This window comes from Ochotona princeps, chromosome 12 (genome assembly GCF_030435755.1).
Source record: "Ochotona princeps isolate mOchPri1 chromosome 12, mOchPri1.hap1, whole genome shotgun sequence".
Classification (NCBI taxonomy): domain Eukaryota; kingdom Metazoa; phylum Chordata; class Mammalia; order Lagomorpha; family Ochotonidae; genus Ochotona; species Ochotona princeps.
In genome coordinates, this window is record NC_080843.1 from 28276356 (window position 1) to 28302452 (window position 26097).

Here is a 26097-nt window from a genome sequence, read left to right on the forward strand (position 1 = left end):
GAGAAGCCTGCATGAGAAAGAAAACAAGGAACTTTATAATGTTCATTTGATCTCATTTTGAATAACTAAGTTGTGCTGTCAAAATTTAGCTGATTATAATCATGACTCATATTAGATAATTTCCCCAGGGTTTTGACCAAAGTGAGGTAAGCCAGCTTCGGGTGCGATGAGTCGGGGGCAGGGGCTCAGGTGCCAGCCCACACTCCACACTGTTAGGGAATGGGCGTCTCCTTACCGTATGTGCCCAAAGTGCCTTTCTTTCCCAATCCTTTCCTCAGCCCTGACTCTCAATTTCAAAAAGTATTTATCAGAGTTATTCTGATCCAGGTGTTACCTACTGGCTATTCTGAGTGCCTGAGCCTAAGAGTCATACAGTGGATAAACTGATCCTGCCCACTGTTTCATTAGGTAAATGCTCAGGTGAGTGGCCAAGCATTTCTGGGGGTCATCAACAAATCTTTTTCCATATAAGCAGCTTGCTAAGGCTTTAGCATCTGCACACACTGCATAAGTTAGCATTACAAGGTTTCTTAGAAAGGGCTAAACAAAAAATTTGGATCAGATTTGTTTTTAGCTAAGCTTTAATTTTTACTTTGCTTTGAAAACAAAAAAAATCTTTCTTCAGATGATTGGCCATATAAAAAGCTCCAATGTTGCAATGTTAAGATGTAATTGTCTATATGCAGAAATATTATCAAATATACAAAACTGGCTGACATTTATTAATATACAACCATACAATTTTCATTGGTGCCCTGTGACAGTAGGCAATTTAGATAAACAGCTTCATTTTGTTAGTATTACTTTCTTCTCAATCCAAATATTGAGTGTTTTAGTTTTTGTTTTCCCAGTTTTGAAACAGATTAATCCGAAACAGTTATCTGAAAGAGAGGGAGAAAGAGAGAACAGGGGATATTCCACCTGCTGCTGCTGTTTGCACCACAACGGCTACACAGCTGGTGGTGGGCCAGGCTGAAGGCCAGGGACCAGAAGCTCCACTGGGTCTCCCACGTGAGTGGCAGGGACTCACACAACTGCTGGTTCCTATGCTTATTAGCAGAGAGCTAGATGCAAAGCAGAGTACCTGGGACCTGAATGGGTGACTTACCCTATCATTCCACAACACCTGTCCCAAGCATTCCAGTTTTCATTTGAATCCATGATCATTTAAAATCAAGTAATTGTTATTCTGGAAAACATATTTGTTATGCGGGTTTTTGGAAAAACAGCTGATATAACTAAGCAGTCATTTCTGGCTACTATCTCAAATAATTTTAAAAACATTTAAAATCCGGTGTTCACAGCAAGAAACAATTTTTTGAAGATGGTATTCCTAAGGACAGAGTGACAGTAGCAGTAACTGATAAGGCCTGGAATGTTGCAAGACAGATGAAAGAAAAAATATCTCCATTCATGCTTTTCCCAGCCCTGTCACTTATTGCCGGGCTGCCCTATCCACCTACAGCTCATCTCGAGAGTCTATTCCAGGACACCTTATTCTTTCCACCCATCGTGTAAATGATGCCTCTGAGGTGAAGTTGGGCCTTGTGGTCAAGAGGCTACTTGAAACACCTGTGCCCCTTACTGGAGTGCTTCGGGTTGAGCTCTCCCAATTCTAGCTTCCTGCAAATGTGCATGTGGGAAAGCAGCAGGTGATGCCTCAAGGTGGGTCCCTGCCAGCTGACTTCAGCTCCGGGTGTGCAGGTGGTGGTCACTGCAGGCATCTGGAAAGCAGGCCAGTAGAAAGAAGCTCTGTTTCTCACTCTACGCTCTCTCTGCCCGCAACACAGAAAAACCCTAATACGCATTAAACAATTCACTTCAAAGGGCATTTCAAACAGACAATCCTCCAATTCTGACACCATTTTTACTATATACAACTTTGAACTTCTTCCAGTAATAATTCCAAGTTCATCTCTCTCAATAATACTGTTCCAATAATTTCTTTCAAAAACATCTGGTATATCTTTTCCAGACTAGGAAACAACATCTTTGGAACCCTCATAAATCAATGATCTGTTTTAAACATCTCCTGCTCTTTTAGGATAACAAAATGGTTAAAAAAAAAAAAAAAAAAAAAAAAAAAAAGGCTGGTTAAGATGAGGTACTGGCATGATGGTTTAGCAGAATGTAGGCTTAGGACTGAAACACTAGGTTTCAAAGTATCAGCTGCTGATAAGGATGCACAGCTACTGGAACTCCCATCACTTAGGTGGGAAAAGCCAAAGTCACTCATTTTGGAAACGTCGGTGGTTTCCGATAGATTTAAACAAATATTTGCTATGCAGCCTGGCAATCTACTTTGGGTATTTACTAAGAGAAGTGGAAATTTACATTCACACAAAAACTGTGTAAAATTGTCCATATGTGTTATTTCATTTGTAGGTGCTTCAACAGGCAAATAGTTCAAATGTCTGTCAGCCGACCCAAAGATCAACTATGGTTCCAACATATAATGATTACTCAGAAAATGGAAAAAGGCACATTCAAAGGGTACATACAATGGTTTCATATGTTTAATATTTTATAAAAGGTAAAACTATAGGTACAGAAATTAGATCAGTGATTGTTGAGGCTTAGGGTTGAGGAAAAGATGAACTATAAAGGGAATAGGACAAACTACTTTGGGATGATGGAGCTATTCTAATATACTGATTGCGGTGGTAGTTACAGAGCTGTGTACATTTATCAAAAGTCACAAAATGTATGCTACAAGGGCGACTGTTACTCTGATTATCTTATACCTCACCTATTGGATTTAAAAAGCCCAACAAAGCTGGATTATTTTTAGTGACTGATCTTGTGTAATCTACTTAAAACTCATGTCTCGTTTCACAAAAACAGGAATTATATTTACTCTGAAAGATTTTTGTTGAGGAACAAATGAAAACAAAAACAACGAACTTTATACACTTTAAAGCTCCACAGAAATGTCACATTACAGGCCCTGGATACATAATGATAAATAAGACTGTGACGTACATGAGCCCACAATGATGGCCTGCTGGTTACATCTTCACTTTGCCTCGGCTGGGATCCGATATGGGTGTAGGATGGTGTCCGGCTGCTCCACTTCCCACCCAGCTCCCTGCCTGTGGCCTGGGAAAGCAGTAGAGAATGCCCCAAGGCCTTGGGACCCTGTACCCATGAGGGAGACCTAGATAAAGCTCCTGGCTCTGGATCAGCTCAGCTCCAGCCCTTGTGGCCACTTGGGAGTGAACCAGTGGACAGAAAATCTTTCTTTCTGTATCTCCTTCTCTATATATCTGCCTTTGCAATTAAAAAAATAATAATAAAATAAATCTTAAAAAAAAGACTGACACACACAAAAGCTGACTAATGGTGGAAAGAGAGAAAATGGCTAAGCATTACATGAAGCGGAAGGTTAGTGAGAGAAGTAGGAACAAAGTAACATTGGTCCACAATAAGAGGCATTGCATGAGGGAGAGTGAAGGGTAACGGGAGATGTCATGAATGAAAGTGTACAACTGGTATACAGCAATCTTAAAGACTAATTGTGACAAAGCTGAAAATAGCCCAAATTCTGACAGTTTGGAAAGAGTACCTCTCGGTGATTAAGAAGTTGTTCCAAATCTAATGCCATTTGGTTCTTCATCTGTAGCAAAGCAGACTTTTCTTTATTTAGATTACTGGAAAAAAAAGTTTAAAAAGTTATCACATGAATATATAGTTGATAAATAGTAAAAGAATAAACACAGATCTGATAGTATTAATTAAATACATTTTTTGTCCATAAAAATACAATTAATCACTGTAATGTTTTACTTATTGAATGGCCTAGCTATTTTGAAGAAATTATTAAAGCTGATTTTATTAATTATTTTTATTGGGAAGGCAGATTTATAGAGGAGAGACAGAGAGAAAGATATTTTATCTACTGGCTCACTCTCCAAGTGGCTACAACAGCTGGAGCTCAGCCAATCTGAAGCCAGGAGCCTATTCCGGGTCTCCCACGTGGGTGCAGCATCCCAAGGATTTGGGCCGTTCTTGACTGGTTTTCCAGGCCACAAGCAGGGAGCTGGATAGGAACTGGAGTAGCCAGGCTATAAACTGGTGCCCATATGGGATCTTGGCAGATGCAAAGCAAGGACTTTCGCTACTAGGCTATTGCGCCGGGTCCTTTTGAAGAAATTATTTGAAAATACTCAGGGCCAATATTGTGGCATAGCAAATGAAAATGCTGACTGCAAGAGTGGCATCTCATATGGTACTGTTCTGAGGCTGGGCTGATCCTCTTCTGATCTAGCTCACTGTAAAATCATCCAGAAGAGCAGAGGAAGACAGTCAAAGTGGCCTGGGACCCTGAAGCCATGTGGACGACCCATTAGAAGCTCCCAGGTTATGTCTGGTCCAGTCCTGGATGCTGCGGCCACCTGGGGAGTGAACCAGTGGATGGAAGATCTCTCTCCAATTCTGACTTTCAAATAGATAAATAAATTTTAAAAAATTTTACTTATCTTATTTTAAACAAACTTATTCATTAATTTGAAAGGCAGAGTGACAGAGAGAGATCTTCCATCCATGGGTTCTCTCCACACAAAACACAAGTCAGGGTTGGCGGGGCTGAGAGAGACCCAGGAGGGAAGTGGTGGGGTTCCCCCCTCTTGGGTCACTACTCCCACGGGAGGGCATGAAAACTAGGACGGGGGCTGGGGTGGCTAGAAGGAGAGGCACTCAGCAATATCCGTGAGGGCTGGATAGTTGAGTTGGTTGGAGGGAACTAAGCTTCAATGCCCATTGACAGGTACTGGAGCCAAATGGGAAGCGGGACAGACTGGACTAGTCTGCTATGCATACTGGCAGGCCAGGGTGGGGGGCGGGCCTGGTGGGGGTTATTGTGGGTCACCCCGACTGGGCTGCAGCCCCCACTGGTTGATGAAAGAGTCAAGTGCGTGCTGGGCAGAACCAGGCTGGACTGCAACACCCTTGGTTCCAGTGCAAGTCGGGACTGAGAACGGAGCCAGCCCAGCGATTGCAACCACCAACTGATCGTGGCGATGGACTGTGCCAGGCCCGGTGCTTGCTGGAACATGCAGGAATCTGATCTGGGAATACCTCAAAGTTTCTTTGGTGATCTCCCCAATCGAACTGCTGGACTCAGAGCCCTGGCTAGGAGAGGACGGAGGACGGAGCAGGTCAATCAACCACCTCAGCTAAACGGGCAGCGAAATACTGGGCAAATGAAGACTCTGATGGACTGTGACAATCAGTGGCTTCTTTAATGACCTAATCGAGCTGGGAGTGATGAGAGTGGCAGCGATCCATAGCTGGAGGACTATTAAGACCACTTGAGCAAGTATCTCAGAGCATGCCCCACATCCGGGACTTTGGGCGGGTGGGAGACTGGGTGGGGATTCTCCCTCAATATCCCCCTTCACCTCAGATACATAAATAGTATAATAAAATATATATTAAAAAAAATGTCAGGGTTGGAATCAGGAGCCAGGAGCTTCTGACAGCCAGATCTGGGTCTGGCTGAAACCAGGAGTTCAGAACTTCACCTGCGTTTCCCATATGGGTGGCAGGGTCATCATACTCGGGGTCATCTTCTGCTGTTTTCCTAGGCATATTAGTAAGGAGTTGGATCAGAAGTGCAGTAGCACCCATAAAGGCAGCAGCACCAGAAGCAACAGATTAAATCAGTATAGTATAAACTAGCCCCCATAATTTTATGAGATATTTTTTTCTTTGAAAATATTTGAGAGGCATAGAGAGGGAGAATGCAACAGGGAGCTCCCATCCTCAGTATTACTCTCCAAATAACTTCAAGGCCTGGGCTGAGGTGGGATGAAGTCTAAGTCAGAATTACAATCCAGGTCTCCCATGTGGGCAGCAGAGACCTAACAATGTGAGCTGTCATGGCTGCCTCCAGGGTCTGCATGAGTGCAAAGCTAGTCAAGAGCTCAAGCGGAGAATCACTTTTGGCGTAATGATGTGAAAAATGGACATCTTAACTGTAGGATAAATGCCTGTCTGCCTTTTCCTTTTAATAATCATTTGATAGTGTAACTGGGTTACATTTTGAGAAAACTTTTCTGCCTAGTAAGGACATAAAATTACCGCTGTAGGGCCTGGCACAGTAGCCCAGAGGCCAAAGTCCTTGCTTTACAGGTGCCAGGATCCTGTATGGGTACTGGTTTGTATCCTGGCAGCCCCACCTTCCATCCAGCTCCCTGCTTGTGGCCTGGGAAAGCAGTTGAGGACAGCCCAAAGCCTTGGGACCCGGCACCCATGTGGGAGACCTGGAGGAGGTTTCTGGTTCCTGATCAGCTCAGGTCCGTCAACTGTGGCTGCTTGGGGAGTGAATCAACGGTCGAAATCTCTTCCTCTTGGTCTCTCCTCCTCTCTGTATATCTGACTTTCCAATTAAAATAATCACTGCTGTAAAGATAACTATCCCTGAAATGTTAAAAAGATCAATTAGGACTTCCACAAAAGAATCATATATGGGTAGAATTTTAAAACACAGATATTGGAAGGCAAAATATTTATCTTTAAAATTCAAAGTAGCAATTTTTGATTCATAGCATGCTAAATTATAATGTATATAGTTGAGCTAAGTAAATAAATCTGATAGTTGGTCTGTGGTAAACTTGCAAAATAACTTCTGTCTTCAAATTCTTCAATATTCACTTTTGAAGTCTTCACAGTGATTTTCCCTTGGATATCACCCATTTTCTGAGAGGAAGGGTAAAAAAATATCTTATAGGCTAATAATATCTTAAAACAAATATTTGAAATATGCCATGTATTTGTATTCTTCCACACAGAGAAACTATTAAAACAATTAAACAAAATATTATAATGTCACTGCAATAAATCAGCATCATAACAGCTATTCACAAAGCAATAATGATTTGAAGTAATGATTTGCCAAGTGTTGAGACAAAATTTATAAGGGCAAATTTAATGAAAATTATTTTGCCGACCATGTGCTACACCTTTAAGCTATGCTATAAGAAAATGAAGAGTCACCAATCTTAAGAATACCAGGCAAAACTTTTTTAAATTCAAGGAATAGTTGTCAATATTCTGGAAGAATTGGTAATTCTAAGGATTGAGAGGGAAAAGTCTACATTTCTTCCTACTGAGAACTTGCCCAGGAAGCATCAGAATTGGTCCTCAAAAAAGAAAACCCAGATGCAATTCTGACATCCATTTCCTACTGTGCCACTGCTCTGACTGTATGGCAGAAAGCAGAATATTCACATGCCACTGAACTTGCTTCTACATCTGTAAAAGTGGAAAAGAGTGTTCCTGTATGCCAAAGGGATATGTAAATTAGCTAATGAATGATTACATAAAGTGAAGGACACATAAAACTCGATATAAATGCTACACGGTATTACTAATTTAGATGAAAAACAAGCATCAGAGGAAAACAGTAATTAAGTGCCAATAAAGGTAAGGCAGCTCAGCAGAAAAACAAACTGACTTTTGGAGTTAGGCGCCAGGGATCCTACGGAGCCGACGGGCTGAAAAGAACAAAACGGTATTGTGGAAACTGCCACATTCTGCTAGATTCCCTGAAGCACAGCTGTGTAACTCTAGAACTCTAATCCATCTTCGGCTCAATCATTTTGAAGATAAATTATTTTTCAAAATGAAAGTAAAAACCCAGTATAGAGAGCTAGGAACTTGCAAGGAACATACATGTGCTTCTTTTCATGTTCAGTACCTGCCCATGTTCATACATACTGCAGAGTATGTAAATACAGTGACAAGCAGTGCTTCCAAGTGTTCTCTGTGTGTGTCTCAAATGTCAACAGATCCATTAAATAAAATATAGTGTCATGGGAATGGAATGTAGAAGTAATTACAGGATTTTAACTGGATAATTCTTTATAAATGCTTTGTATGTAGTGCACAAGTTTTTAAGAAAAAAGATTAAGTCAATAGTGAAAGCACCATATTACATAGAATTGAAAGTAGGCGAATAAACTGCTTTACAGAACAACTCTGTCCTCTCTGTAGGACACTGATTTGCCACAAACAGTACACATCCCAGACACTATTTCTCTCATTTGCATATCTGGGTATATATTTTTCTTTGTTGTCTTTGTAACAGACACAAACCAGAGAGATCACCTTCAACATGCGGGTTTCTAAAACAGCATATGCTGATTATATTCACTGCTATACGTATGTAATTACTCAACAGAATTCTAGTCTTTGTAAGACATATTTCTTAACAGTGGAAACTTACCTTTAAAAATACAAAGCTATTCTCTGCGTGACTCATAAAGCTGCTACAAAACAAATCTCCTTATAAGCACATTTATCTTGAATGGTATATTACACCCATAATTGTTGAGTTCACTGTTAATTATTACTTAGAAAATTCCTGTTTATGACTGTTTCACCTGCTATATGAAAACATATTCCTGATATATTGTTCCTTAACTTCCTGGATCAATATACTCTGGCTTAGCCTTGCAAGCAAAGCTGACAATGTAGTCTTTTCTTCTTTAACCATTAGTTAAGAATAAACTAAGAACTGACAACAGGGAAAGAAAACTGATGCTAATGATTCCTTTGCAATGCTTCCTTCACCCCTGAGGAAGAAATCTACCTGTATTACCCAGATGTCCCCTGTGGCTTGGTAGAAGAGAGTTCACGGGACTTGTTTAAAACAGATTATTACTTTAATGATGGGGAAATTTGTAGTTAATAGTGACATTTCTTTTTTTTTTTTTTAAGATTTATTTTATTATTATTACAAAGTCAGATATACTGAGAGGAGGAGAGATAGAGAGGAAGTGGAGCTGCCGGGATTAGAACCAGCGGCCATATGGGATCAAGGCGAGGACCTTAGCCACTAGGCCACGCTGCCAAGCCCTAATAGTGACATTTCAAACGTTAGCTTTTAATATGTTCGTAATGGTCTTTAGTATATACTTACTCTAACCTTTCTAGAAATTGAGTATATTGTATAAATAGCTAAATTTGCCATGGGTGAGTGTGGCATGATGGAACTGTTTAATTTTCTAAGAAAAACATAACATTATTCAGTTTTTAAAGAGTTTATATTATGGGAGCTAAAGTTTCATAATTTATTGAGGTAAGAGAAGGGATAGTTAATGAGTTTTCCCTACAAGTCAGAAACTTTATATATGTACCTTCATTTAACTTTCACAACCTTCCTTTGAGGTTTATACCAAAAACTTCACAGAGACGTTTACCATAAGAAAAAAAAGCCCAGCTTGATCCTTTTCACTACACAATTTGACATGCCATTTTTTGCAAAGTAGGGGTAAAAAATTGCACATCTACAAAACTTTAGGCATATGATACTGGGCTTTACCCTTAGTTGTTGGTTGAACTGATTTAAAAAAAAATTTTTTTACATCACGGTCATATCACAGCATTTCATTCATGTAACCAGTACATCTATAGCAACATCTGAAAAACCTGTTAGACTACTGAAAAAAAGTGCCTGAATTCATTTTTGTTAGAAGACAGACACTTTAATTAAAATCAAGATTTCATATCCTATGAGATGGTCCAAAATTTAAGCAGATTATATACAATAAGTTTACAAAATAGCATCATTAAAGGAGGTACATATGTAGCAAAGCTTTTTGGGGGGCAGTAAATTCCACACTTGGCATAGCTTTTAAAATTATTATTGTTACCCCTCACTTAAAAAATTCTTTAAAAATTTTTATTATTTATTTACTTTCATATTCTTTGAAAGGCAGAGACAAAGGCAGAGAGATCCTCTCTTTTTGAGCCATACCAGCATCAGTCAGCATCAGCCAGTGATGGGTTAAGATGATCCAGAGGCATGGAACTCAATCCAGGTACCCTACTTGGATGGCTATAGCCTCCCGGGTGCACATTAGCAAGAAACTAGACTGGAAGTGGAACAGCTGGGATCAAAATCATACTCTGACAACAAAACGCCACCATCATGGTACTGAACACTTGCCCGTATTTTTCATTTTTAAGATAATTTTCAATGAAAAAAATCACTAATAATAGCAAATGTTTACTGAGTATAATGTCTACACATGCTGCTATGTATAAGTGCAAACCATTCAATGCTAAGTATAATCATATGAATTAGCAGCTGTTAGTGCCATACTCAATCTATAAGAAGGAACAGTGTCCCAGCAAATATGGCTGTTAGTCACAATGGCATTGACAGCACGAAACAAAACTTAAAATTCAGTTCTCAGTAATACTACCACACTGCAAATGCTCCCCAGCTGTAATTTGCTAGCAGCCACCATTCAGCCAGTACAAGTATGGAACATATGAAAATTCTGTAGGACAATGGCGATTTAGAATGTATACCGACTTGCCCCAAACTAAGTATTAAGTGGATTTGAACCCATGAAACTTAACTGCATAGTCTGTCCTTCCTTTGAAAAAATCATGAAAGAATATTTAAAAGAGAGAAAATACAACAAAATCCCACATGTCTGTCATTATACTTCAGGCATGATCAACACAGTTCTACACTAATTTTTGACTTTCTTCCTTAATCATATTAACTCATCCCTTATTCAGACTAGAACATACGGAGGCAGTATAACATAATATTTAAGAGTGCAGAATTCGACGGGCCTGGCGGCGTGGCCTAGCGGCTAAAGTCCTCGCCTTGAAAGCCCCGGGATCCCATATGGGCGCCGGTTCTAATCCCGGCAGCTCCACTTCCCATCCAGCTCCCTGCTTGTGGCCTGGGAAAGCAGTCGAGGACGGCCCAATGCATTGGGACACTGCACCCGTGTGGGAGACCTGGAAGAGGTTCCAGGTTCCCAGCTTCAGATCGGCGTGCATCAGCCCGTTGCGGCTCACTTGGGGAGTGAAACATCGGATGGAAGATCTTCCTCTCTGTCTCTCCTCCTCTGTGTATATCTGGCTGTAATAAAATGAATAAAATCTTAAAAAAAAAAAAAAAAGAAGCTCTTGGCTTCTAGCTTTAAAAAAAAAAAAAGAGTGCAGAATTCGAAAGCAGACAGACATGAATCTAAGGTTTGGCTCTCTCATGAGGGCCAAATCGCTTAATAACACTAGGACTGAGCTTTTTCATTTTTACAAAGTTCTTCTCAGCTAATTTTCCTCTCTATTGTAAATATTTTCAGTATCTTAACTTATAGTAAAATAAGTATTCAAATAAATTTACTTGAGCATTTGAAAGATGTCATTTTTTCCCTCAGGTTGGATATATCAACTCTGCAAAATAATAAAGGTAAAAACTATAGTTCTGTTCAGAGTTGCTTCCTCAATTACCCTAAGATAACCATGTGTCTCATGAATGACGAAAAAAATAATTTCTATTGTCCCCAATAGCTACATACAGAACAATTAATCGGGATTATTCATTAATGTTGGCTTTATATCCTATGCATATAATTTTTTAACTCTACAATTACTCAAAACAAATCATTGTTACTTACTCTCATGCCTAAGTTTTCCATTATTTATCTTTTTGAAAGGTTGAGAGACATGAAGGCAGAGACAGAGAGTGTGTTCTTATCTTCTGTTCACTATTGGGAAGCCAAAGACCAGAACTGGGAATTCCATCAAAGCGTCCTACATGAGTGGCAGAAGCCTAGCTGTTACTGACTCATCACTGCTGCCTCTCAGGGTATGCGTTAGCAGGAAGCTGGAAGAGGAGCCTGAGCTGGAGTGTCACCTAGGCATTCTCATGTGGGATACCAGTACCCTAAATGGTGTTGTAGCCACTAGGCCAAATGCCCACTTCTATTTCGATATTTCAGCACAAATACAATTTTATTTATTTTAAAGCTAGGCTATTTTTTCTTTCTTTTTGCTGTTAAAGATTTATTTTGTTTATTTGAAAGGCACCATTAAATACACACACAAAGTGACAGACAGACACAGAGAGGGAGATCTTCCATTTGCTGGTTCATTCCCCATAAGGCAGCAAAAGCTGGGGAAGGGCTGGACCAAAGCCAGGATCCAGGATCTTCTGGGTCTCCATGTGGGCCTAGAGGCCTAACCACTTGGACCACCTTCTTAGGCCATTAGCAGGGAGCTGGATTGGAAATGGAGCAATTGGGATTCAACTGGTGCCCATATTGGATGCTGGGATTGCAGGAGGCAGCTTTACCCATATACCTGGCTAAAATGCTGGCCCCATAAAAAAATTTTAAATTATTTTATCAAATCATTAAAAAATTGAGATCTCAAAGTTCTGGGTCAAATATTTTGGTGGAGTGGGAATGAGAGATGATAATCGCTCATTGATTAATCTAAAAGATAACTCCAACTTTGGAGTTAATTTCCAATAGTTTTATATTTTTAGTGGCATGCCTCTAGAAGCCTGTTTTTACTAACTACCCTCCTTATCATTTTCTAATTCCTTATTTAACAATTTCCTTTCTTAGCACATTTATATGGGTTGCAAGGATTTATCCATTGAGTGCAGCAATGTGGTACCGTGGATAAGCTGCTGCCCGTAGCACCAGCATCCCGTATCAGTTTGTTTCTAAGGTGCTCTGCATTCTATCTACCTCCCTAGTAATGCGCTTGGGAGAGCATACTTGGGCCTTTGTCACTCACGGGAGACCCAGATGGAGTTCTAGAATCTGGGACCAGACCCACCCATTGTGGCCATTTGGGAAAGAAATCAGCAGATGGAAGATTTCTTTCTGTCTCTCCTTCTCTCTGAGTCACTCTGCCTTCCTAAAATAAATACAATTGAGCCCTTAAAAAATTCATCTACAAAGCTTAAATTGCTCTCATAATCCTAAAAATGAATAATCAAGCCAACTAATCAATCACTGCTAAGTTGAAACTGTTTAATACATAACATCATTTAAATACATAAAACAGGGCTCAGTGTGGTAGCCTGCACCTTACATGCTCGGGATCTGATATGGGTGCTGGTTTGTGTCCCGGCAGTTCCACTTCCCTTCCAGCTCCCTGAGTGTGGCCTGGGAATGCAGTAGAGAACAGCCCAAAGCCTTGGGACGCTGCACCCATGTAGGGGACCTGGAGGAAGCTCCTGGCCCCTGGCTTCAGATCGGCTCAGCACTAATTGTTGTGGCTACTTGGAGAGTGAATCAGCAGATGGAAGATCTTTCTCTCTGTCTCTCCTTCACTCTGTTAATCTGACTTTCCAACAAAAATAAATAAATCTTTAAAAAATATAGAAAACAAAAAATATAAAGTATAATTATTTTATTTCAACTTGAAAGAATTAAAATGCCTGCATAGACGACAAGTAAATCATTGGAGTGACTAAGCAGAGCAAGCTTTTGGCTAACTTCTCAAGAAAATAACTTGAAACTAAGGAAGCAAAGGAATTTACTTATTTACATTGAGGTAATTCATATGTCACCTTATGTTAAAGGTTAGAGGAAAGTAAGCTTAAAAATTCCTTAGCAAAAATCAATACAAATCTAAGTAAATGTGCACATTATTTCTGTTTAAGGTTATTTTAGCTCTACAAAAGGCATCTGACCACATTCCTGCTTTCTGTTAACCAAGCTCCCCCTTAAAAAATGGATATCAATGTGTGATAGCACATGACCTAGTTTTTCTAAGAGAAGGCTAACACTCAAAATTCATTAAACATTTCCCTTCACAATTCTGAAGTCTTCCACAATAGCATTATGATTATAATGGTTTTGTTACTTAAAAAACTGAAAGATTCATAGATGATTTACCTGACATTTTTCTCAAGTTCTGCTATACACTTCGTCAGTGAATCGATCTTGGAATCTCTCTGTCGCACAGATTCAATGAGATATCTGTAAGGCTGCTGAGCCTGGTTCAGCAGCGAATTGGCCCTGTCAAGCTAAAGAAATACACGTCTCATTAAAATCCAGAAAATGTGTGATAACAACTAAAGACACGCAAAATGTCCTAGCACAAATACAGATATCAAAACTTTCTACATGAATTATTCTGAAAAGTGTTTTTTGGGGAAATTTGAAGATTTCAAAAATAATTAATCAATACAGTGATTCTTACTAAGAATGAGTCTAACCATAGAAGATGATTTATAAATATTCAGAGTTACAAATTTTGAGAATGGGCCTGGCGCGGGGGCCTAGTGGCTAAAGTCCTTGCCTTGAACACACCGGGATCCCAAATGGATACCAGTTCTAACGCCCGCAGCTCCACTTCCCATCCACCTCCCTGCTTGTGCCCTGGGAAAGCAGACGAGGACGGCTCAATGCTTTGGGATCCTGCACCTGGAGGAAGTTCCTGGCTCCTGGCTCCTGCCTTGGGGAGTGAATCATCGGATGGAAGATCTTCCTCTCTGTCTCTCCTTCTATCTGTATATCTGACTTTGTAATAAAAATAAATGAATCTTTTAAAAAAATTTTGAGAATGGACATCTAAATTTTTCTATGATTTGATGGCTTGAGAAGCTTTGTAACATGAAATATTTGCTGTTTAATAAAAACCTTGCAGTGATAAATGAAGTTTTATTTCTACCACAAATTATATAATCATAGCAAATTGTTTCTTCATAATTTTGTGCTAAGATACATAATTTATGACTCTGCATCATTGTGTATAATACGCTATTTTATTTTGTTCTTAATGTTGTTTATATAGTTGAGAGGGATGCAGGCCCACATAGGCCTCTGATAACAGTGGGAAGGGTTGAGGCATGGAGGAAGGTAACTGCGACAAACGTTTCAAAATTTTTTCCCTTCCTTTCTCCAAAGAAGGGGGAAAGAAGGGGTTACTCCTTACAGTCAAACTGCATTAGCACCTGGGGACGCAGGCATCATTTGATGACACGTTACAGACCCTGATATGGGGAAGGGGACTCCCATCGTGTTACTTCAGTGGTATTGATAGTTCAGGGACGTTTTCAGCTTAGTTGTAGAAGAGCTGAGAAAGTCTTTCCAAGCTCTATTGGCTGACCAAGTCCACTTTGGTGCATCCAGGAACATGTTGCAAAGCTCTGCCGGGAGATGGATCCAACCTATTGTTTCCATCCTCTGATGAAATACTCCATGTCCTCTGCTGGTTCACATGAGCTGGCTGTCATGTCCCATTAAGGACAACAAAAAATGAAGATGGACTGAAGAAATTGTAGTGTTGGGATTTTTGGCTTTGGAAGAGTGAAAAGGGGTATGTGGTGGCACACATTTGTGAACCAGCTCAACTCTATCCTTAATCACTGCCTGCAGGTTAGAATTCACCCCTTTTCCTCAGGAACCTACTGTGGAGCAGAGAAGATGGGGGTCTGAAAAACCCACTCCAACTTGGTGGTGCCCACTGCAGACACCTTTTGAATTGGAACAGGTGACGTGGCAGTGCTGGGTCGGACGGCACTTTTGCTTGCCCCTCATACTGCCTGCACAGCATTTTGGGGTCTGAAGGATCAAGTAACAGCACATCACAAGTGGCCAAAAAAGACTAGGCAGTAAGAGTCATCACAGGCAAAACTCACTGCTGCTGTCGCAGGGGTCTGTGTAACCTTGCCTTGGGGTCTGACACACAGTGATACAGCATGCTGTTTGCACACCACATACAGCACATGCTGTGGATGTCGGTTCTCCTGGTGGTTGAACATGTCCCCGCAGCATGCACACTGGGAGCACTCCCCATCCTTCTGTCTCTGTCGGGACCTGCGCTGGAAGGGCTGCATCTGGAACACGCTGACCCCTGCCCTTTGGGGTCTTCCCCCAGGCCAAAGCCCAAGGAGTCCATGCAAGGTTAGCTGCAGTCGTGCTTGGGGACCTGGTTTTTGGTGTAGTGCACGTACGAGTCCATGTCCTCCAGGGAGTCTGAGCATATATGTCCTTGACTGGCACACACACTGGTAGTCCTCGTGGCCTGCCATTCAAATCTGATCCACTTTTTAAAAGCAGGCTTATTTATTTTTCTTTGAAAGGCATATTTATACAAGAGAAGAGATGGAAAGGTCTTCCATCCTCTTGTTCACTTTCCAAACGGCTGCAACAGCCAGAGATGAGTTGATCAGAAGCCAGGACCCAGGAACTTCTTCCAGGTCTCCCATATGGGTGCAGAGCTCATGGACTTTAGCCATCCTCTGCTGCTTTCCAGGCAATTAACAGAGAGCAGCGCCCATGTAGGATGTAGGCACTGCAGGTGGAGGAGCCAGTTATCTCCACTGGCCCTCATACATGCTGTAAGATGGGTTCAACTTTATTTTGCATAGAGATCAATACTCAGTTGACTACCCTCCAGTATTGAAAACGTCGGCATTTCCCCCCCAACTGTGTTTATTTCCGGGCTCTCCATTCTGTGCCACTGGTATACATAATCTTATTTGTTAAACTAATGCCAGTAACACACTGTTTTGATGACTGCAGCTTGGTAGTAAGTGCTGAAATCAGGACGTGTGAGTTCCCAAATGGCTCTCTCCTTCTTAAAACTGTTTTCCCATTCAGGATCTCTTAAAATTCCATTTAAATTTTAGGATGTGGTTTTCTATTTCTGTAAAAATGTCACTGGCATTTTTTCCTTAGATTTTAAAATTTTTATTGGAAAGGCAGATTTATAAAGAGAAGGAAAGACAGAGAGGAAGATCTTCCATCTGCTGGTTCATGCCCAAAGTGGCCACAATGGCCAGAGCTGAGCCAATCTAAAGCTAGGAGCCAGGAGCTTCTTTTGGGTCTCCTACGTGGGTGTAGGGTCCCAAGGCTTTGGGCCATTCTCGACTGCTTTCCCAGGCCACAGGCAGGGAGCTGCATGGGAAGTGGAGTTGCTGGGATATGAACTAATGTCCATATGGGATCTGGCAGTGTGCAACACATGGATTTAACCACCGAGCCATTGTGCTGGGCCCACTGGTGTTTTGAAAGGGATTACACATATTATGTAGATTGGTTCATACAGTAATGACATTTCAACAATACTGAGTCCTATAATTTATGAACATGGAGTGTCTTTCATCTGAATATTTATTCGTAATTACTCTTCTGATGCTATTGTAAATAACATTTTCTTAACTTCCTTTTCAGACTGTTAATTGCTAGTGTACTATATGTAATTTTATATCATGCTTTTTCATATAATTGTATATCAGAATCATTTATTACTGGTTATTTGAGTACTTGAATTTATATTTTTCATGATTATAAAACGGTCTATAGCCAGCTAATGTGCCATCATCTTATTAAACAGCCAACAGTATCAGACAATTACAATTTTATCAATTTCTAGAGAATTTTTTGATAGTACGAACAATGCCACAAAAATTTCTGCATTACGTTTTTTCCTTTTCCTTTAAAGTTTTATTTCATCTGACAGGCAATCAGAGTGGGAGAGAAGGCCACTTCCTCCCTACCTATAATGGCCAGGGATTGGACCAGGCTGAAGCCTGGAACTCCAGCAGGTCTCCCAAGTGGGTGGCAGGGACCCTAGTGCTTGAGTCATTAACTTATCTCCTGGGTATATGGTATTAGCAAGAAGCTGGATTAGAAGTGGAGGAGCTGGTACTAAAACCAGATACTCCTATATGGGATGTAGGAGTCCCAATAGGCAAATCAGCTGTTGTGCCAAATGTCCACTCATCTTTTTCCTTGATATTTTCCTTGTTAAATTTTGTTAGGCAAATGACTATCTGATGCTCTTAACATTTAAGAACCAGAATTCCTTCCTAAGAATTTTGACAATTTATGTACCACTCATCTTTCATGATTTAAATTTTTTGCTTGTTTGTTTTGCTCCTTTTCTCCCTAAGCAAATGTAAAATGTATGTATGTATGTCCCTAAATCACTAAATGCCACACGATCAGCGTCAGTAGGTTTCTTTAGTACATAAGAGAGTTCTTTAAAAAGGTACTCTTAAGCTGGATTTGAAAAAGCTGAGCAGTCAGAAAAAAACTAATTGATATCAAAGTATGAAAGACACGAAGGTATTTAATTCCACAGAGCAAAATACCAAAATTTCAAACTTTGCCACGATCTTATATGGACTGGTGGCCACTCATTTCTAGCTTTTTATGGATGTTCAAAAATTTTCCTCTCTTTTCTTCATAACAGCTAATAAGCTCAACTGAGGCTAAAGATGTATTATTTTTCTGGGACAAAAAGTGATTTGTAGTTGATAAATTTGTAAAATGACAAAAATCAAATTTATCAGTAAATACATTTGAATTACATTTATGTGATCGATATACTTAAATAAAAAGGTAAGTCCTAAACACGTAATTCATTTTGGCATTCCCTCCGCCCCCTTAATACAACAATGTGAGGGGTCAGAAAACAGTGTAAAAAAAAAAAGAAAAGTGTGCCTGGTACAGTGGAGGGCCCAACGGGAGAAGCAGCAAGGGCAAAGGCGAAGACTATGTGCTCCAGGTAGGCAGGCAGGAAAACGAAGCCGTGGAAGTGGTGGTGGGGGGTGGATGTTAAAAAACAGGTAGAGAATTCCACTTGCATATGGAGGCCTATTTTGTGAAAGCATTTATTTATCTCAGTTACATTTGAAAGTTTTCTTCTGATTATGTTAATGCTAGTTCAAGGAAAAAAACTCTGGAAAAAAAAAAGGAAATAGTGAAAGGAAAGAAAATCTCTTTTCTTTTCCTTTCTCTTCTCTCTTGAGATACCACATGTACAGTAAAAGCAGAGTCAAAGAGAAAAAAAAAAACCCACGAATATTTCCCAAAGTTGGGGTTTCAGTGTGCCTTTTCTTTTCTTTGGAAATCATTCTCTAAAACCTACCACAATGTCACTGGAATCTTATTATTCTTCTAAGTTGCTTTATGAACAGTCAACTATGAAGCTGGACAAAAATAAAACTAAGTTCTAGTAACCTGAATAACCAGTTTCTCTAGTCAATTAAATCAAACAATTGCCTTGACTTTGTTTTCACAGAACTGACCCTAACTGAATAAACTGAACTGACAAGCTGCTTTGTGTTTTAAAGTGCAGAGTACTCCATGTGTGCGTTTTGGGTGGAGCAGCGGCAAGGGTGGCAAGGAGACTAACTGCATTTACAAACTGCACTTACTGGCAGTCTAGCATGAACTACTGAAAACGCATCGGATCAGTTTTCAATGGCACACACACTATCCCCTAACAGCAACAGTAATGATTTTAGTTTAATTTTCTTTCATGGCATTAATTTATGCAAACTAGGTTTTAGTATTATAAACAAAAATAAGGGTCAAAGTTTTATTTTCAGAATGGTAGTTTCTAGTACATAGCCTAGAACCTCCTCACTTTCAGTAACAAAGCTACTCTAGTGTTACAGCTTTTGGTAAGCTTGCTAATAGGCTTAATTCCACAAGTCTATTTTCATTTCTTAGAGAAAAAATTTATGTGTCTGTGTCTCAGTGAAAGGCATGATAAATTTTATTTTTGAAATAAATGTAACAGAAATTAATTCCACCAATACAGCTTTAAAAGGTTTTTCTGTAACTATTATAATAGTATTAAAAGAATTTCACAATCTCTCCTTATAGGAAAGCCTTAGTAATTAGTGAGTCAGCAACCATATACGTAACAAATGAGTCAGGGTTAAACCCATGACACATTTTATAGAATTGATATTCTTTTGTTTTAATAATTTGTATATATGATTCAGAGGGAAAAAAGCAATACTTAATTGAATCATAATTATATATTTTGAGTTAAGCACTAATTTAATTTTTACTTGAATGATAATATAAAATTACATGTTGTCCCTAAACCTTTTCTTCAAAGATTTATTAATTTCACTCTCCAAACGTACTTAGCAGTCAAGGCTAGACCAGGTGGAAGTTAGGAGCCAGGAACTCCACGCAGGTCTTCCACGCGGTTGGCAGGGAACCTGGTACTCCCACTGTGCCCTAGGTGCATTAGCAAGAAGCCCTTCCAGAAACAGCTGGGACGTAAACCATTCTTTTGACATAGGATTATGGGTATTTCAAGCAGGGACTTAACCTGTTGTGATGTAAAACCTGATTATCTCCCTTAGATGTATTTATTTGAAAGACTGAGTTACACAGAGAGATAGTGACAGGGAGAGAGAGAGAGAGGGAGAGGGAGATGGAGAGAGAGGGAGAGAGACCTTCCATCTGCTGGTTCACTCCCCAAATGGCTGCAATGGCAGGGGCGGGGACAAGCTGAAGCAAGGAGCCTGGAGCTTCACCCAGTTCTCTCACACTGACACGGGGACCCAAGCATCTGGGCCATCTTCCACTGCTTTCCCAGGCACAGGCTTATTCCTAGGCACACTAGCAAGTGCACTACCCTGGGTTAGAAGTAGAGTAGCCAGGACTCAAACCAGAGCCCGTATGGGATGTTGGGATTATGGCAGTAGCTTCATCTGCAATGCCACAATGCCAGTCTCAGCTCCTCTCTTAATATTAAATACACATGTGCGTATATATATATACATACAGTTTATTTTCACAGAAATAGAAGAAATGAAACTTTCTTACCAGTGTAAAAATATATTTGATTGAATGGAATTTAACATTAAGTTGCTTTCTATGTAGAAAACAAACATGTGATATCTCCCAATAGCGCTAACATTTAGTATCAAACCATTCATATGATTTTGCTTTGTCTTTCTGGTGATATTGTGAATGTCAAATGCTTAGCTAAGGTCCAATATGGTCCAATATGCTTTTCAGTAGTCTTGTATTACTTGTGCATCCTCAAACACTTCGGACACAAGTGCTAAAAACAGTAATCATCCCAGTCTTACTAAATCCAAACTTCTCAGGGTTAGCCTTGTGGTTCTGATGATCAATGTTATGGAGAGTACAGTCTTGGGACCTGCCGTAGGCCACTTCTTCCGACTGTATTAGCAGTTAATTTACCCTGTGGGGTGAACCCTCTATCCTATTAAAACCAGCTTCTTCATCCATAGGCTTACTAACAATATCACGTTTAAAGGGTAAGATTTAACTGACAACAATTCCATCAACTAGGATGTCAGAGAAACTGCTATGTCAGGTATGGCTTCTCTGCTGCTGAGTTGTACACAGGTCCAGGGGTTGGAAAAGAAAGGGGCCAGGACAGGGGTGCAAAATACCTCTGAGCTCAGAGCAGGAGCTTCCATCATTGTGTTGGAAGTGTTTTATTATTTTACAGCCAAAAGCAAGTGTGTGCTACCTGAGTATGAGTTATGGTCTTGCGATTTTCAAAGAGAGGAAATTCACAAGAGTAGGATGGTTGTATATTTGAGAGTAATCAGCTTGGAATTGATTGTAGATAGGATTATAGAGTATTATTTTTTCAAAGAATGGCCCAGAACACTTATCAGGACATGTTAAAAAGGCAGATTCCTGCACTTCGTTCCAGATCTATGTAATCCCTACCTCTGAGGGAAGGCCCCCAAAACACTTAATCTTTAAATTGATTAATTTAATTTATTTGAAAGGCAGAGAGAAAGGGGGAGGGACTACTAGTTCACTCTCCAAATGACTGCAATAGCTAGGGCTGGGCCAGGCTAAAGCCCAGAGCTCAAATTTCAATCTGACTCTCCCAGGTGTGCGGCAGAGACGCAAGTACTTGGCCCATCACTTGCTGCCTTCCATGCTGTGAATGAGCAGGAAGCTAAAACAAGGAACCGAGCTGATGGACCATTCCACATCAATGCTCTGGTCTGAGATGTGGGTATCCCAAGTGGCATCTTAACCAGTGTGGTAAGCAAATGTTTAAAAAAGAGTTATTTACTTATTTTGAAAGAAAGAACAGTAGAAAAAGAGAGGGAAAGTCAGAGAGTTTTCCATTCACTGGTTCATTCCCTAAATGGCTGCAATGGCCAGGGACGGGCCAGGCAAAGGTCAGGATCTTGGAACTCCATTTGGGTCTCCCATGTGAGTGGCAAGGACCTATGTAATTGGGACATAATGTGCTTTCCCAAGCATATTAGGAGGGAGCTGGACTGGAGTTGGAATATCTAGGACTAGAACCAGTACTTCAATACGGGATGTGGTGTTACAGGCAGTAGCTTAACAAGCTGTGCCACAACCCTGCCTGGTCACCAAAATGTACATTTTAAAACAAGAATTTGAGGGGCAGATGCAGTTGTGTATCAGGCTGATCCTCTGCCACAGCACTGGCATACCAGGGAGGGTCTAGTTCCAATGTGAGCTGTTCCAATGCTGATCAGGCAGCCTGCTAATGGCCTGGGAAAACAGTGGAGGGTGGCACAAAGTCTTGGGTCTCTGCACCCATGTGGGAGACCTGGAAGAGGTTCCTGGTTCCCAGCTTCAGATCGGCGCAGCACCGGCCATTGCGGCTCACTTAGGGAGTCAATCATTGGATGGAAGATCTTCCTCTCTGTCTCTCCTCCTCTCTGTATATCTGACTTTGTAATAAAAAATAAATAAATCTAAAAAAAAAAAAAAAGAACTGTTTACTTGAAAATCAAAGTTACATAGAGGAAGAGAGAGAGAGCTTCCAACCACTGATTCACTCCTCACAGCCACATGGCCAGAGCTGGACCAGTCCTAACTGGGATCCAGGAGCTTCTTTCAGGTTTCCCACATGGGTGTACGATCCCAAAGTCTTGGGCTGTCCTCGACTGCTTTCCCAGGCCACAAGCAGGGAGCTGGATGGGAAGTGGAGCTGCCGGGATTAGAAACGGCGCCCATATAGGATCCTGGCGCGTTCGGGGCGAGGAATTCAGCCACTAGGCCACGCCGCCGGGCCCAAGTAAACAGTTCTTAAAACCATACAACCATCACTCCCACCCCACCCCCTAAACCCCACCAGAAACCAGAATCTTAAGTGATTCTTGCATTCAAAAGCAGTACTGAGGTTTAAGAGCAGAGTCAAGGGCAGACACATGAGGGACTTAATGACAGTCTGATGATGAAGTTAGGGAGCAGGCTTCGGGAAGAAAAGTAGTGTGAAGCAAAAAGAGAGTGAGAGTTCTAGAATGTCTCTACATGCCATACATAGATCAAACTGGACAAACACTGAAAAGTTTGTCAATTAAAAAGTTATGAGTGACCACTGAGGAAGGGGACAGCTAACAAGGGAAGACAGAAGAAACAACCACCAAGTCAGGCTAACTGCTGAATGTTACCTATTAGTGCTCCATCCATATATACATATATTAAAGCACACATACACACTAAAAGGGGACCTTACTTAAGGGGAAAAAGAATATGGGACTGAAAAGTAGGTGAAGGATGTTTGAGGAAACCAAGGAAAGAAGACAGATGACAGAATCGTTTATTTAAAGAAGTGAAAGTAATCTACCATGGAGATAGTGGAACCAGGCTAGACCCTGTTCTCTGGGCAGCAGCAGTGAGGAAGTGACTGATGTTCAACAGCACCGACTGCAATGCGTCCAAGCAGCAACAGCCACAGTTCTCTTTAAGAACTTCTCAGCATGTTTCCACAAAACCATGGAATTCTCTTTCTCTTCCTTTTCTTAAATCCTTACAGAATAACTACTATATTACAAAATACTATGCTAAAGGCAGGCACTGTTAAGAATAGCCTGCGGATGAATTGGGCACAGAGCAGTTCAGAGTGCTAGCGCACGGCAGTACACAGACAGTTGAAAAGCCTATTCAGGACTGGTTAGGTATCAAAAGGGTGACTCCAGGGCCCGGCGCGGTGGCCCAGTGGCTAGGGTCATCGCCTTGAATGCGCGGGTCCGATATGGGCACCGGTTCTAATCCCAGCAGTCCTGCTTCCCATCCAATTCCCTGCTTCTGGCATGGGAAAGCAGACAAGGACGGCCCAAAGTCCTGGCACCATGCACCTGTGTGGGAGACCTGGAGCAAGCTCCAGGCTCCAGGCTCCAGGCTTTGGATTGGTGCAGCTCTGATTGTGCAGTCACTTGAGGAGTGACTCAAAAGTAAATCTTCACTTTTTTTTTTTTTATTTGAAAGGGAAAGACAGAAAGATTGAGATAAAAAGAACCTATCATCCACTGACTTACTCCACAACTGTTCACAGCTTGAGCTGAGCCAGGTTAAACCAGGGAGTTTAGTACTCAAACCTGGGTCTTGCATGTGAGTGGTAGGGGTCCAAATACTTGAGTCATAATATGCTATCTTGCAGGCGACCCACTGGCAGAAAGCTGGATTTGGAAGCAGGGACAGGGTTCAAACCCAGGCAAACCAACAGCAGATGAGGCGTCTTAAGCAGCATCCACTGCTCTTGGCCAAATGCCTGTTCTTGCCTGTTTTTAAAAGTTATCCCTAACCGTCCCTTTGTCATGCTTTTCACATTTTCTTGGATGTTTAAACATAATCTGTCTCAAAAAATAGAAGTAATTTACTCATTTGATCAGCAAATATTTCAGTGAACCTTGTTTTATTTGGAATCTATTAGTATTTTACAAGTAGAAACACACAGAAGTTAAGGAATTTATCCAAGGATGCACAGCTAGTAATTGCCAGAACTGAGTTTTGAACCCAGTGAATTCAGTCCCAGAATAATGTGCTTAGTCAAGATGCTATCCATCAAAAACAGGAAGGAAAGCAATACTGAGTAGCAACTACACAAACATGTAAAAACGCTCAATCAAAATAAGGAACATTGACTAACGGGACATGCACGTTCACATGTAATACAGAAATATGACCAACTCTCCATGAAGCAATACACTTCAGGCCGTTCTTCCAGAATAGATGCATGAATACGTTCATCTGGGCACCTGTATCTATGCTGCACCTACAGGCTCTTGTGCTCCTTTCCTTGCTAGTTTGGCACTCTATTCTTTTTTTTTTTTTTTTTAAAAGATTTTATTATTATTGGAAAGCCGGATATACAGAGAGGAGGAGAGACAGAGAGGAAGATCTTCCATCCGATGTTTCACTCCGCAATTGAGCTGCAACGGGTCGGTACGCGCCAATCCAATGCCGGGACCAGGAACCTCTTCTGGGTCTCCCACACAGGTGCAGGGTCCCAAAGCCTTGGGCCGTCCTCTCCTGCTTTCCCAGGCCACAAGCAGGGAGCTGGATGGGAAGTGGAGGCTGCCGGGATTAGAACCGGCACCCATATGGGATCCCGGGGCTTTCAAGGCGAGGACTTTAGGTGCTAGGCCACGCCGCCGGGCCCGGCACTCTACTCTTTTAAACCATGGACCACATTGGAGGCGGCAGCTTAAGCTACTACGCCATAGCACCCGTCCCTAGATTCTCTTTTTTTGAATTCTTTTTAAAATTCTCTCCATTTTAAAGCTTTCAATTACATATTTTATGATTCTAGGTGATTCTGGAATTTTCTTACAGTAAGTCCCTAATATGACATTCTGCAAAACTTTAACTTTTCCTTGAGATTTATTCATTACAATGAAACAGACAGAAGGAAGTGACACAGAGATAAAGCAAAGAGGAAAAATGGAAAGCCAAATACACAGGGTAAACAATGCAAACTATAGCAAGGCAATGTGCATTGGTCTGGTTTTCATTACTGTAGGAAAATATCTGAGGTCGACCACCTTATAAAAGCTTACACAGTTCACAGTGTTGAAAGCTGGAACAGCATGATGAAATTCTAATGAAGCTCTCACCTCCTCCCCCCAAGAACTGCATTATTTCATGGCAAATGTGGGATCCGTGGGAGAGACAGAGATCATAGCACAAAACAGGAAGCCAGGGGGCAGGAACCTGGGACTTGCAATTCTTTCTGATGGCATGTCCTCAATGAGTTAAGGGCCTGCTATCAGGCCCTACTACTTAAAAGTCCCCCAACATAGCAAGGACCAACCTTCCAACACACAAAAAACTTCAGGAGACACTGTGAACTAGAAGGATATCTCTTACTTGCTCTCAAGCCTCAGGGCCTCTTCCACAATAATAAACAGCATCAGTGACTGTTTCTGGTGTGTGTCATTCCAATGCAACATGTAAATATCCTAAGCTTGTATGTATGTATGTATGTATGTAAGTAAGTAAATCTGTGGATATATATGCATATACGTGCTTGGCAATGAAATTCTTGGTTTGAACAAAGATTACTGCTGGAATGTAAACCTTTGTAGATATAATTTTTAAAGAGATATTTTTGCTACTTATATCCATTAAGTAGGATTTTCAAAACCATGAAATTTATGCCTATTATGAGTTAGATATCATATTGGTTATCAAACTTGTATGGTGCTTCAAAAAATATATAGAAGTCTCTATAAATAACTAAGTAATATATGTGCACTGGAATAAATTAAGATAATAAAATGCCAGTGAAAAAATTAATTGTTCCTTGCTA

At 40.8% G+C, this 26097-nt stretch overlaps 1 protein-coding gene across 2 annotated transcripts in view; it reads right to left on the minus strand.

The window, feature by feature from the left end:
- Positions 1-26097, minus strand: part of PIBF1 (progesterone immunomodulatory binding factor 1) — a 202887-nt gene that overhangs the window by 38435 nt on the left and 138355 nt on the right. For both annotated transcript variants that reach the window (XM_058670663.1, XM_058670664.1), the window contains exons 15-16: positions 13665-13795; positions 3566-3650 (exon numbers count right to left, since the gene is read on the minus strand). In XM_058670663.1, coding sequence (XP_058526646.1) covers positions 3566-3650; positions 13665-13795 — 216 coding nt within the window. The remainder of the gene's footprint in view (positions 1-3565; positions 3651-13664; positions 13796-26097) is intronic.